The following is a 14088-nucleotide window of genomic DNA, read 5'->3' as shown; positions in this document are numbered from 1 at the left end:
CAGCAGTACCGATATGTGCCACCTGCTGCCAATTATGCACTATCGATATGTAACAGCTGTTTTCAAGTGTTTCGATATACATATTTCATATTGTCCACCATTTGTTATTGTCAGGCAGTAATGTTCAATTTGTATTAAATCAAAAAAACTTTTAATTAAAAGTCTGTCGCATTATGGAGCAAGTATGCCGCACTTGTCTGACTAGCTCTGTGGCGTTGCTGGATATATTCGCTGACCAACGTGAACCTAGCCTCGCCGCAATGCTAAATGAATGCGTTGCCTGCGAAATCAAATTGGACGATGAACTGCCAAAAAAGATTTGTTTATCTTGCATTTGTGATGTTCAAACAGCATTTGGATTCAAACGTAAGTGCGAGGCAAGTCATGAGATGCTGAGTGCTAAGCTAAACGAAAATAGAATAGAAGTGGAATGCGATATACCTATAAAATGGGAAGCAGCAGAAGATGACATCGATCTTAGTTGTGTGAAGTTAGAGCACAGTACAGAGGAGCCTCCAAGGGAGGCAAACAGTAGTAAAAAATCCTCTGAAGACTTGGTCACGTTAACAAACGAAGTGAATATTCAATCTGAATTGCTGACAACAGAAAACTGGGAGCTGTCAGAGGGAAACATCGATCTGGGCTGCGTAAAGATTGAAGACGTCGAAGAGCAGCGCAATGAAGGAACAGATGTGGCTAAGGAGGAACACAATGAAGTAACTGAGGCTGCCAACAACCATCACAATAAAGCAGCAGATATTGCCAAGAAGCAGCCTCAAGTCTCAACGGAACCAGGCGCCAAGCGGCATCAGTTCCAGTGCCCGCACTGCCCCAAAGATTTTAGTCAAAGTTCGCATCTCAACGCACATATTCGCACACACACGGGGGAACGTCCCTATCAGTGTCCACACTGCCCAAGAGCTTTTAGTCAAGCCTCCAACCTGCGCAAACACCTCTGCATTCATTCTGGCGAACGTCCTTTTAAGTGCCCACACTGCCCAAAAGCTTTTACGCGTCAGACGGATCTGCAGTATCACGTGTCCACTCATCCTGGCCAACAAATACACAAGTGTCCGCAATGCACACGGTATTTCATAGAACTCTCGCAACTGGAGGAACATATCAGCTATCATCGTGGTGAGCGAACGTTTCCCTGCACGGTGTGTTCCAAGGAATTCACATATGCGTGGCAACAACAGCGACATATTCGCACTCACACGGGGGAGCATCCGTTCAAGTGTCCGCACTGCTCGAAAACCTGTGTGGACAAAGGGGATCTAGGCAGACACATTCGATCGCACACTGGCGAACGTCCGCACAAATGTCCACACTGCCCTAAAGCATTTACCCGCGCTGCTTATCTTAAGACGCACATCAATACGCACAGCAACGAAGCACAATAAGTTTAGCATACTTATAGATTTGAATTTGGCGGTAGCCCATTGATAGTCGAACTATCGATTAAAAATACGTATATACAAAAAGTGCAATAGTAATATAAATAAAATTAAATGTACTTAGTATTATGGATATGTATACATATAAAAACGCATCCTATTATAAATATTTGTGTTTTATTTTCATTCATTTTTTTTAAATACCTGAGCAACTCGATATCGCCTCGGCAATGATGAGTCAGCCTATCGATACTTGTAGTTGGTGCAATCGATTGTGCGCATGCGATAACAGATGAGGAAAAATTGTTGTTGCATTTAGGATTTGCATTATATTTGTATGACGACTGCGCTCGCCAAAACAAATAAACTGCTGCTATAAAATGGACGCTAAATTGGATGTAAGCGCTAATTAAATCTAACAAATCTGTAAATATAAAGTGCACTTGTGTTCTTGCTAGATGTTTGAGGACGTCAACACATCGCCCTCACTGGAGGGTGACATGTCAATACCCGGCAGACGAACAACGACAACCACATCACAGAATGGTGTGCCCGACTATAATACCCTGGATGAACCCATTCGTGAAACTGTGCTGCGGGATATACGTGCTGTGGGCATCAAGTTCTATCATGTGCTCTATCCCAAAGAGAAGTCGAGTCTGCTTCGCGATTGTACGTCATCATTACACTAGTGTTCAGTTTGTGCATTTGTGTGCGTCAGCAGTTTTATCTTATGCTATCTTTATGTTTTTCACAGGGGATCTGTGGGGTCCATTGGTGCTGTGCACCTTCATGGCTACCATACTTCAGGGCTCCTCATCAGCAGACAGTATGGCTGATAATGGGCCTGAGTTTGCTCAGGTCTTTGTTATTGTTTGGATAGGTGCTGCCATTGTAACGCTCAACTCCAAGCTGCTGGGTGGCAATATGTGAGTACAAGATTGTATATTTTTCTAAGGTGAAAGAGAATGCGTGTCGGGTGCATTTACTACCCCATAATGTAATACATATTTGACAACATATTCATGTTCGATTAGACTTAATATTTTTCTAACAACACTATATTTGTACGCAAACTAAGTTTATTTTAAACCGTCCTACAAATTCAATTTAAACTATCACTCTGATAACTATAATGTCCAATTTAATTATACACATTAATAACAATATATCCTATTCTAGACTTTAACTTACTTGTTCATACTATGAATTACAGATCATTCTTCCAATCGGTTTGTGTGCTCGGTTATTGCCTGACTCCCGTAGCGTTGGCCTTGATCATTTGTCGCGTGATCTTGTTGTCGAAGCAGACGCGTTTTCTTTTCTTTTTGCGCTTTGTTACCACCACATTGGGTTTTACCTGGGCAACTTATGGTAAGTGAGCACAACTCCAATAAAAAATACTTTATGGAATTATATTATTTTCTTACTCTTCGACAGCTTCATTCATCTTTCTGGGACAGAGTCAGCCGCCACATCGCAAGCCGCTTGCCGTCTATCCCATATTTCTATTCTTCTTCATCATATCTTGGCTGGTGTTGTCGCATAATTAGTAGACCCCTTGCCATCTCTATGTTTAGTTGCTACACTTACTGTTTGTACTTTCCATAGCATTTAACCAAATTGATTGTAAATTTATAAGCTAGAATTGTTGACTTTTATTTGGTTCACTTTATTGTTAAATCTTAGAAATTACATGTGTGTGTGTGTGCGTGTGTGTGGATGACTGTTGCGGTTTAGACATCGAGACTGTTGGCTGAAGAGGCCACCTCGAGGGACATTTGCATTTGGACGCCATCGCCCTTGGTGGGGCGATAAGTCAACGAATTGGCCCTCGCCTTGCGTCCCATAAAGTGTCGTTCCACCCACTTGAGCAGCGTGTAAACGGAGTCTGTTGAGGGTAAACGATGATCGGCAGCGGTCTTCACAATGTCCGATGATGTCACGCGGAATGTGCGCGCCATACCTTTGAGAGCCTATTTGCAACGAGAGAGATGCAATTAGCTACAAGTCCTAATCTTTATGAGCTTGCCAGTTTACTTACCACCATGGCATCCTCATCGGTCAAATCGTCACCCACATAGATGATTTTGATGCGCTCATTCCAATCCACACCAAACGATGTGCGCAATATATAGATAGCAGCACGACCCTTGTTCCATTCCACTGGAGGACGCGCCTCAAGCGCACAATGCGCCTCCGTTGCCCTGAAGCCATATTTCTCGATCAGACTGCGCGCCTTGTCCACCATATCGGGACGCAGCTGTACGGGTGTCTCACGATAATGGAATGTGAGCAGCGCACCTTTGTTTTCTACCCATGCGCCATCACGGCACACCGAGTCCTGCAATGCCTTCAGCAGATGGCTGACTTTGTCCTCGTACTCAATGGGCATGGGATGCACAAACTTGCTGCCATCGGGATGCAGGATTTCCAGACCATGATTACCCGCATATGTGATGCCCTCGATGCCAACCATTTTCTTGACATTGTCGACGTTGCGACCAGAGATGACAGCGACATAGACATCGGAGTGATTGGAGAGTTTGAAGAGCACATTCTTGATCTCTGGCGAGAGTGTGGCCAGATCAGGATGAGGAGCAATGGGCGCCAAGGTACCGTCGTAGTCCAGCAGTAAAGCCAACTTGTGATTGTATCCGATGTATCTGCAAAGGAAAAATAAATAAAGTCAAGCTTAGATGCAGTGTTAGTTGCATTAAGATCTGCTTACTTGAGTAAGTAGTCATCGAAGTCGTCCACAGAGACGGGCTGCATAATGGTGGTGCCCACATCGTCCATCTCCAAGGCGCCCACGGCCTTGAGGAAGCAACGCATCCAATGGCTAACATCGCACTCGGCCTCACGGCGACGCAGACGCGCCATACGTAGCACACGTTCATCCTCGGGCATGGTCAGGGCGCGATGGATGACCTCGGCGGCCTCGTTTACCTCGTACGGATTGCAGAGCAACGCTTCGTGCATCATTTCACCAGCTCCGGCGAATGGGGAGATGACCAGCACACCAGGCACCTCGTTGATTTGGCAGGCAACAAACTCCTTGGCCACCAGATTCATGCCATCTCTGAGTGGTGTTACTAGACAGACAGCAGCATCTCTGTAGAGGGCCGCCAACTCATCCTGGCTGACATAGTCGTAAATGTAGCGAATGGGCGCCCAGTTGGCGGTGGTGAAACGTCCGTTGATACGACCCACCAGCTGATCCACCTCCTCCTTAAGCTCACGATACTCCTTGACATCTGTCCGCGAAGGCACCGAAATCTGCAGCAGACTCACCTTCTCCTTGTGCTGCGGATACTTGAGCAGCAGCGCCTCGAAAGCCATTAGACGATGCACCAAGCCCTTGGTGTAGTCCAAGCGATCAACGCCCAAAATAATCTGTTGCTTCGAAGTCTTCAGCACTTTGGGTGCATTCTGTGCCAAATTAACAAAGCGCTCATAGGGAATGCCAATGGGCAGAGGACGAACGCGCACAGTGCGTCCACCATGCTCCACCAGCAAGTTATTGCGATCCACACGACAGCCGAGATTACGTTGACAGCAGTCAACAAAGTTCAAGCAATAGTCCTGAATGTGAAAACCAACCAAATCACAGCCAAGCATACCCTGTAGGATCTCATCGGACCAGGGTAGCAGACGGAAGATGTCCCATGGCGGGAAGGGAATGTGGAGGAAGAAAGCCAAGCGACAAGGCAGATTTTTCTCCTCGGCATGCTCACGCACCCAATTGGCGGCCAACATCAAATGATAATCGTGTATCCAGACAATCGGTGGACTCTTATCGCTTCCATTGTTCTTGGCCAAACATTTCTCCAGCGCCTCAATGGTGCGCACAGCAAAGTGCTTATTAACCGTGACATAATCATGCCAATGCTCGCCACCAAAATTGGCGCGTCCTGGCATCGAATGGAAGAGTGGCCAGAAGATCTTGTTGCAGCAGCCATTGTAGTAGCTATCAAAGATCTTGGCATCAATATTCACCGAGACTACTTGATCGGACTTAAGGCCAGCGGTGGGTGTTTGATCGTAAGGATTCGATTCGGGTATTGCCTCATTGGGATCCTCCAGATGAATGCCGGACCAGCCCACCCAGAGACCGCTGCCCTTGATAACCACCGGACAGACGGCAGTCACAAGACCGCCAGCACTGCAATCATACAGATAGGTAAATCATATATAAGTTAAAATATAATACATAAGTATGAGATTTATATACATAGAGTGCAGCCCATTTTATGTACAGGGTGCATCACAATGACACTGACACTAGATGCTGCTTTTGTTACTGATAAGACACAACCATAAAAAAAATCAGCAACTGCCCCTGATACCTTGATACGATGTGAGTGTAAACAACCTAGACTCTGGCTCAGAGGCCAATACTAATATACTCCCTCCCCCAAAATTAAAAATTAGTAGACAATCTAACTCGCTGCTTTTGAGTAGGGTCAGTAAGAGTCTAGTTCTAGTTTTGATTTGGTCAGACCAACCGGCGAGCACGTGATGAGGGGTTTTCAGTGTCAGGTTCGCAGCTTGACAGCTTATGAAAGCTTGTTGACGCCTCTATACATATAATTATGGACCCCTTTTTTTTTCTTAGGAATCATTAACGTTGTCGTCTTCGTCGTGGCGGCGTCTCTAGGCAGCAAGGGTCAAAAACGCGTAATGAACGAATGCTGATAACAGCAGCCAGCGTTATTATTGAATTTGTTTTCTAATTTCATCTATGTTCGCCAGACTTTGCATTCAGTTTGCTCATCTTTCCCTCAATCTCTCTCCAACACTCTCTGTGTATTTTGCGCTGATAACAGGGTAATAATCACAAGAAGCGTGTGGAAACACGATCTAGAGTATGCGCTTCGAGAGGCATACATAGGTGGTTCAGTTCCCCTATCGGGGGGTTAGGCGAGAGCTTATCTCCAAATGCAAATTGTATGCCCGTGATTCCAATTGGGTTAGTTTTGAAAATTGATTTCTATACAGGGTTTTTTTTCATCTGTCATCTTTCCATTTAAGTTTACTTTTGCCAAGCTGAGAACAGCTCGGCTTAGTGTCACGAGACCTTCTTGATAAGCTGATCCGTGGAAAAATTGACACAATATATAAACTTTATTATTGTGTATTATATATAGTATATATATATGGGGATTATGGCTTTGTTTTCGGCTTAGCCGATTAATTGTCAACTAAAGACTGTACTCGTTCAATGAACCTAATAGTTGGCACTTTGCTTTGTTTCAATTTAGAAAGACAAACACTATGATTGACGGAAATGGCTGTAATTGATAGCCAGAGCTTTAAAGTGAATATACTGTTCATTTAAGTTTTTAATTGATTACGTGCATTTTGGCAAACTATAGAATCGTATTTTTGTATGTAGAAAAATCTACGATAAAGGATTCAAAATAGAGTCTTCACTTAAAATATATGTTTATATCTTTACATAATAGGTCATTATCACGTATAATTCTCAATAATTGAGATTATTATTCTTTATCACTAAAATTGTCAGCAAACATTTTTTTGCCAGAGTTTTTCAGTCATTTTTATGTTAGAGTTATGTAATATTTATTGAAATATTTTAAACAACTTTAACTTATTTAAATTTTAGAGGCATGAACATTTTGTTATTTGCACTGTATTTAAAAAGGTTTCAACGATAAGAATGCACTTAAAATTATCACAGACCAATCAAGTTTGCGATTTTAAAGAATATATGTTACTTTCATAGTTTGTAAAAAATACACCACTTCTTTATTATTCGGATTAAAGAAACGTTTTCTTTGATTTTTAAAGGCACTTTTTTAGGAAACGATTTCGAAAATTTTTTTAAAGGCAATAATAATATTTCAAAATATTTTCTTATATCAATTAAACCAAAAAACTTCCACGACACAATCACATAAATATTATCAAAGATTCTGCAACTTTTTTAAACTAAATTGCTCACCTGGCTTTGCGTTCCAGTTCCTTGGTCTTGGCATTACGTGTCAGGACGAAGGGCAAACGATTCGAAACCACAATAAGGCTGGCCTTCGTGGATGGCTCTCCGGCATTGGTCACAATGATCTCCGTGTCAGCCATAATGAAACGATCGTTTCAAATATATATAGTTTATAGTACGGGAACTGTTTTGAAACGTGGAAAAAAGCAATGCAGACTGATGAACAATTGAATGCTTGTCTCGCTTTTTGTGTTTTTATACCCGCTACCCATAGGGTAGAAGGGTATTATAACTTTGTGCCGGCAGGAAATGTATGTAACAGGCAGAAGGAGGCATCTCCGACCCTATAAAGTATATATATTCTTGATCAGCGTCAACAGCCGAGACGATCTAGCCATGTCCGTCTGTCCGTCTGTGTGTCTGTCCGTCTGTGTGTCCGTCCGTCTGTCCGTATGAACACCTAGATCTCAGAGACTATAAGAGATAGAGCTATAATTTTTTTTCGACAGTATTTGTTATGTTTGCACGCAGATCAAGTTTGTTTCAAATTTTTGCCACGCCCACTTTCGCCCCCGCAAACCAAAAAAATCGAAAAACAAGCGTAAATTTAAAGCTAGAGCTGTGAATTTTGGTATATAGTATAATTACTATAGTAGTTATGATTCCTGAAAATTTGGTTGCGATCAGATAAAAATTGTGGAAGTTATTAAAGAAATACTTTTGTATGGGCAAAAACGCCCACTTACTAGGGCTCTTAGTTGCTTTGGCCGACAATCTGGTACATTGTGCCGTCTATGGTATATTTTGAATGGTGTGCTGTATCGGTATACCAAACATACCATTTGGTATATTTTTAGTATTTTTTTAGTATTTTCGGTATATTTTGAAAATAATAGCACAATATTTTGCCCTTATTAAAAATGGGTAGTGGGTATCTCACAGTCGAGCACACTCGACTGCAACTTTCTTACTTGTTTTTTTTTGAGTTTTTTATTGACCAAAAGCGCGAGTCGTAAACTGAACAGGATCTTGATTGATAACTGATGTCACCTAGCGTATTAGCCCCCGGGACATGTGAACGCTGCGCTATGTGGCTCACAACTAATTGCACACAACAATGCAACTGCTGATCTGAGATTGGCTTTTGTCGGGAGATGCAACGATCTTGACGTCTGTGGACTGCTCTTATCAATCACCTATATATACTACGCCGGACAAAGCGAACGCTTACCGTGAGCGATAGCTGTTGTTGGAGGTGTGAAAAAAGGAGAACTCGTCTCTTTGCCGAAAAAACGTTAGTCCAAGAGTTCCTAATCGCTTTAGACACTCAGATTCTGCACTTATCTTTCGTCAACGAAAAAAACTGCACTTCGCGTGTGAATGCAATTAATAGATATAACAATAATAACAAATAGTGTTGTTCTCTCTCGTCTGGCTGGCGATGAAGACAACGACAATGCCGGAATTATCGCGGAAGCCAGCAGCTCCGTACCCTGCCAAAAATAGACGAGCACTAATGCAAAACTCGCGCTCAACTCGTACTTTTCTTCAAAATGTAATGATGGGCCATCTCAGGTTCCACAACGATGATCCACACATAGAATCCACCTTATCAGAAAATCCGTTCAATATAATATTATACTTATTAATAGAGTCAGCAGCTCGTTATGTATGTGCGAAAGCGTGCCACAACAAACGACAAAATTCCAGAAGACTGCTGCCTGGCTGTCAATACATTTTTGAGCCATCATCGAAGTGGGTTCAAGGAGTTTGGACTTCTCAACAGAGTTTTACACTCATCTTAGCATTTACAACAACCCCCAAGACGAGCTTAGTTTTCTGATTATCACCGGCTCTGTCCGGTTTTATCAGCCTGAACAAACACACATCTCTCGTATACATAGTATAGTATGTCTAGGGAGGCGATAAGTCAACATGTTGTTATTTACGTAGTTGTCATTTAATGAACAAGAAGAAGAAAAACCGTCCCAATTGTACACAGAAACTTTTCTATTTTTAGAGCCAATCGCAGGTTGCAATTCTCTGGGATTTGTAAACAGTAAGCCGAATCCTAACCTTGTAATGACCGTTATTGATGGAGTGCATGCTCTCAGTGAGTCTCCTTTGTGAACAATGCTGATAAGAAACTCTCCTCCCACACACTGTGCAATTTCTGTAGAAAAAATTGTGTTTATGCAATGCATTGAAGATTTAGATTTGGTTAATTGCTTGGGTGAAAATAGTGCAGGGATTAGCTATAATCAGACATCTGTGTATATATGAATATGTATATACATATATGTATATATAAGTTTACTTGCGTCTAAACAAAATATTGGTGAACTTGAACGCTTGATCATGTCTAGCATTCATGCGCTTATCATGACGCTCTACTTGAGCTTACGTGATGATGCCTGGAATTTGCAATAGCATCATAGATGCGAATCAAAACTATAATCTAACCAGCCAGCTGAGTCATGTGCGATGCTTGCACCTGATAACCCGAACAAGGTGCACTGCATTTCTATTCTAATTGCTATTTGACGCAAGTGAAATTCAAATCTAAAAACAAGTAACCGATGATGGTGATGAAACCCTCCTGCCATATCAATCAGCTTGTGTCAGCTGTGAGACCATAGGCAACGTAATTTAAATTGTTTGGTATAAAAATACTGACGCGCATCAACTGGTGTCACCAATCGGGCGGTATTGTGCTTATCGTTATCGTGCGGTCCCGCTGTTTCTATTGTTTACAAAAAATCTACGATCATGGATCCAGCAACGATTGAATTTATTGGCGAAAAATGCATGATAAGCATTATACCGAATTTTTCAAATGAGCCACTGCATCTTATCTATGGCTCTGTGGGCCCATTCCGTGCTGGGTTTCCGGTTTTTGTTCCATTATGGCTGGCAGCGCATCTGCGAAAACAACAAAAATGCCGCATTGTGCCGCCAGAATGGATGGAGCTCGAAACGTTGGAGGAAATCAAAGAGGAGGAGAAGCGTTCCAAGTAAGTTTACACGTGTGTGCAAATATCTCATATTTATCAATCTATTGTATCCAGATTCTTCACAAAGATGCCCAGCGAGCATTACATGGTAGTTGCTCAGCTGGTAATGAGCACAGCGCCCGATGATGTGCCTCGTTGCGAGGAGTTGCGCACAGTGATTAAGGATATATTTGATATACGGGAATCGAAGTTGCGCACCTCTATTGATGCATTCATTAAGGGGGAAGGCACTTATGCCAAGTTGGACAACTTGACGTTGCTAGAGATGCACAGTGTCCGCCCTATTTTGCCTTATTCCCTGGATCACATTGCCCGTTATCAGAGAATGGCCACCGCATCACAGCGCGACACATCTATGCTGGGCATGAACACTACAATCAGCGGAAGTGGCAGTGGAAGCGGTTCCATGAGCAACTCCTATTTCACGCAGTAATACTTTAATAGTTAGTGATATTTACAGTTGTAGTTAGTAAGATATATGTGTATTAAAATCAGAATCCGATTAACAGAAATTATGATTATTTTTATTTATAAACTTAAAAACTATGAATAGGGTATGAAATGACATATATTACTAAAAGTCATTCTCATGAACCAGCTATTTTCTATAATACATATTTATATAGATTACGGATAATGCTTTTCATCATTAGGAAATTTTATAGTTTTTTGGCCTTAATCATAAAGTAACATAAAATAATGATTGTTTGATTTATATATTTTGCGCTCAAAATAAAATTGAACCATTTTTTTTGACTACATTTATTTTTTTTTAATGCAAATGTTATCAAAAATGCTTATTTTTTATGATAAAAATAATTTAATATAATAAAACATAAAACATGAAGTTTGAAATGTTAGATATTTCTTCCACATTCAATATTTACAATCTTATATTTTCGTATTTAACAATAATTTCGAGTTCACCAATTATCAGATTTACCCATGATGAACCGCCCTTAAGCTTAATGACAGCTTTCTGTTACCAGTGAGTTTGAAATGTAGATTTTATACTTTTCCTTTCTCAAATATTCGTAGTCTGTGTGCTATCGCACTTAAATATTTCTTGACTCGTCACCAATTGTCAGCTGGAGGTTTTTCAGATTCAGGATGAACCCTTTTAACATGTCTGCAAAGATTGTCCCAACGTGGCGTTGAAAATCCGCAGCCAGCTATTACACAAACGTGCAACAAAAGTTCAGTTCCATTATTGGCAATATGTTTGGCAATGTGTCGCTTAATATTGTAGCCTCGATTGGTGCGATATTCGCATGTTGTGCATTCGTAGTATTTGGTTTTGCCGCTCTTTTTTTCTATTCAAATTATACATGTTATTCGAGAACAATAAATTTTAAAGATATTTGATAACTTACCTTGGTCTGCCTATTTTCTTCTTGACCTTTTTTTGGAGTTTCCTTGCTGCTCGGAATCGTGTTTAGGTTAGTGTCAGGAGATGGCTGCTCCTCTTCAAGTTCAACTGGTATCACATCAATAAACATGGACGCAAGCTCTTCATCGCTGGGCGCTAATTCTGCAACTTCTGTAACGGGCTCCTCTATTTCGATGTCCCCATTGTTTGGCTGGAGTTCAAGTTGATGCTTAATTCTGTGCTTTGGTTCGTCGTGCACTCTTTGTATGTGTCTCCGCAAATTGTCCCAGCGCATTGTGGCAAATGTGCAACCAGCAGTTGGACAAAAGTGCTGCAGTTCTCTTGGAGGTTTCTCGTAATGATTCGTCATATGCCGTTGAAGGTTGTAAGAGCGATTGGCTTGGTAGCTGCATTGTGGGCAGCTGAACACTTTGCTCGCTCTGGGCATCTTCTTGGCACGCAGCTGTTTCGCTTGATCGCTCATCTTATAAATATAAACTATGCTGGAATACGGAAAATAAAAACTTTAAAATGAATTGGAAATCAACACGAAATTGTCGACAAACCTTTTGGTAACTGTTGTTTGTCAATCCATAGTTTGCCTTGAGGGAGCAGAAAATTTTGTATATACTTGTTGTTTTATTCGAGTTGCATAAAAGGATGAAAACACCTTATTTGCATTTTATTCGCTTAACGTGCGAATTTTTCAAAAATATTTACAGAAAACGAGCAACACAAAATATTCAAACAGCTGTAAACTATATAAGCGTACAGTGTGACCGCATTCTAAATACATTTAATCGACAGATGGGGCTGCCAACTTTTTAAAATTCGGCGGTTATATTTAAAACTGTTTAACAAATGATACTTCAACCCCACTACATTTAAAAATGCATAATTAAACTATTTTGAATCTTGTTAGGTTATGATAACTTTATCATCTCTTTGCTTCAAACCAAATGCTTTGTTTCATAATTCGATTAACTTTCAAAATGTCAATAGGCTGGCAATGCACAGTTATTCATAATATTTTCTGCCTCAACATGTTTTCATTTTTGCTCCATGTCTTATCGGAAAATCGTAACAATATACAATATTTGAAAATGCTCGTATGTATAATTAATTATAGTGTACATTAGCGTGTCTGATAAAAAATAACAATTACTAATAGAGTGACGCCCCAAACTACTTATGTATATAATTAACCGCACAAAATATTTATTATATAATCCAAAATTTACGTTTATAAAAAACGCAAAATTTCCCGAAATCAAATCAGTTATTATGGAAAATACAGTTAATAAGCGTTGGTTATTCTTCGAAGTAGTGATCCTGCTGCTAGGAGTCACAACTGCAGTGCACTACCGGGTAGAATTTGAAAATGAAGATCTATTTTCCCCATGTGATCATCTATCAGAAAAAGTAAAGGATATTCAAGAATTTTTGGATTTTTCGGAGCTACAAATAAAAGAGGTTGACAATAAACTAATGATATCAGGAAATATGTCATCTAACTGGGATTACGACCCAACCGATCGCCTTGAAGTAATATGTTGTTTTTTTATTTATAATTTTAAAGGAAAATTGAAGGTGATTAAAATATGTGTACAACTATCTGCATCTTATTCAGACTATTTCAACTTTATATCGTTTTGAACGTCGAGAATGGGTCAATACCGTAGTAAGCGCTAGATTTAACAATATGTGTGATGAGTTGTTTGATGAACGAAAGCAATGGTACTTGTTTTGGACTAACCATGTAATCAATATTGATGACGTGAGGAAAACATGTTTTTTAAAAGGCGTAAGTTCTAATGAAACTAAAAAAAAAATGCATTTAATGTTGCTTTCCATATCCGTAGTCAAAATTTATTCATGAAACATTTACAACAGATGGGGGGCATGGATTTACAATTGATGGTTCCCCAAGGACGACATAAGCTTGTAGTCCTGATAAAAGCGATTGATAAAAATTACACAGTGAGATATCCAATCTTATGTTTTGAAATTATTGGCGAAATTATAAGAGAATAAGTGCATGTGTATTCGTAACGACAATAAATATCAAAATGCAACATAGGCGACGCTGCGAACTTATTTGACTAGTGTTGGTGTACTTATTAAGTGGATTATATGACACTATATTCCGCTTTGAAATTATGAGCGAGATATTCGGATCATAAGTGTCTTTATTTGGCTGTGAACGAAATTAAAAAATTTAAATATTAAAAAAATATTTTAATAAGAATTAAATTTTTTGGAAAAACTTTTTGTCCGAAAACCCATTATTACTATTATCATGGACTGATATACATATATATCTTTGGATATTGAATTTAATACATT

General features: G+C 40.2%; 5 protein-coding genes and 1 long non-coding RNA gene across 7 annotated transcripts; 4 read left to right on the top strand and 2 right to left on the bottom strand.

The window, feature by feature from the left end:
* Positions 1 to 52: 52 nt before the first annotated feature.
* On the top strand, positions 53 to 1557 carry LOC133834955 (zinc finger protein 771). Its single transcript, XM_062264751.1, has one exon. It carries the CDS (start codon positions 174 to 176, stop codon positions 1401 to 1403), a length of 1230 nt encoding a protein of 409 aa, XP_062120735.1. The 5' UTR covers positions 53 to 173; the 3' UTR covers positions 1404 to 1557.
* An 85-nt stretch (positions 1558 to 1642) lies between these two features.
* On the top strand, positions 1643 to 3045 carry LOC133834956 (protein YIPF6). Its single transcript, XM_062264752.1, has 5 exons — positions 1643 to 1795; positions 1856 to 2069; positions 2155 to 2326; positions 2614 to 2771; positions 2838 to 3045. Exons 1-5 carry the CDS (start codon positions 1778 to 1780, stop codon positions 2948 to 2950), a joined length of 675 nt encoding a protein of 224 aa, XP_062120736.1. The 5' UTR covers positions 1643 to 1777; the 3' UTR covers positions 2951 to 3045.
* LOC133834953 (uncharacterized) lies at positions 3046 to 8856 on the bottom strand. 2 transcript variants are annotated; one of them, XM_062264750.1, is made up of 5 exons: positions 8591 to 8856; positions 7366 to 7543; positions 4129 to 5562; positions 3442 to 4063; positions 3046 to 3373 (listed from the first exon to the last, which is right to left on the bottom strand). In XM_062264750.1, the coding sequence occupies exons 2-5, from the start codon at positions 7497 to 7499 to the stop codon at positions 3134 to 3136; spliced, it is 2430 nt and encodes an 809-aa protein (XP_062120734.1). In that variant the 5' UTR covers positions 7500 to 7543; positions 8591 to 8856; the 3' UTR covers positions 3046 to 3133. The 2 variants fall into 2 exon arrangements, with proteins under 2 accessions (XP_062120734.1, XP_062120733.1); XM_062264749.1 differs by lacking the exon at positions 8591 to 8856 and having other exon boundaries at positions 7366 to 7610.
* A 1224-nt stretch (positions 8857 to 10080) lies between these two features.
* Positions 10081 to 10881, top strand: LOC133834957 (probable DNA replication complex GINS protein PSF2). Its single transcript, XM_062264754.1, has 2 exons — positions 10081 to 10373; positions 10428 to 10881. Exons 1-2 carry the CDS (start codon positions 10129 to 10131, stop codon positions 10804 to 10806), a joined length of 624 nt encoding a protein of 207 aa, XP_062120738.1. The 5' UTR covers positions 10081 to 10128; the 3' UTR covers positions 10807 to 10881.
* A 257-nt stretch (positions 10882 to 11138) lies between these two features.
* LOC133850189 (transcriptional repressor CTCFL-like) lies at positions 11139 to 12523 on the bottom strand. The gene is made up of 3 exons (XM_062286220.1): positions 12309 to 12523; positions 11747 to 12245; positions 11139 to 11685 (listed from the first exon to the last, which is right to left on the bottom strand). Exons 2-3 carry the CDS (start codon positions 12224 to 12226, stop codon positions 11611 to 11613), a joined length of 555 nt encoding a protein of 184 aa, XP_062142204.1. The 5' UTR covers positions 12227 to 12245; positions 12309 to 12523; the 3' UTR covers positions 11139 to 11610.
* A 211-nt stretch (positions 12524 to 12734) lies between these two features.
* On the top strand, positions 12735 to 13817 carry LOC133850190 (uncharacterized). Its single transcript, XR_009895595.1, has 3 exons — positions 12735 to 13287; positions 13373 to 13546; positions 13605 to 13817. It is a non-coding gene; the product is annotated as an uncharacterized LOC133850190 (long non-coding RNA).
* Positions 13818 to 14088: the final 271 nt, after the last annotated feature.

The sequence above is a fragment of the Drosophila sulfurigaster genome, chromosome 2L (genome assembly GCF_023558435.1).
Source record: "Drosophila sulfurigaster albostrigata strain 15112-1811.04 chromosome 2L, ASM2355843v2, whole genome shotgun sequence".
Lineage (NCBI taxonomy): Eukaryota > Metazoa > Arthropoda > Insecta > Diptera > Drosophilidae > Drosophila > Drosophila sulfurigaster.
Note: the sequence above shows the minus strand (reverse complement) of the source record. Positions and strands in the feature narration are given on the sequence as shown.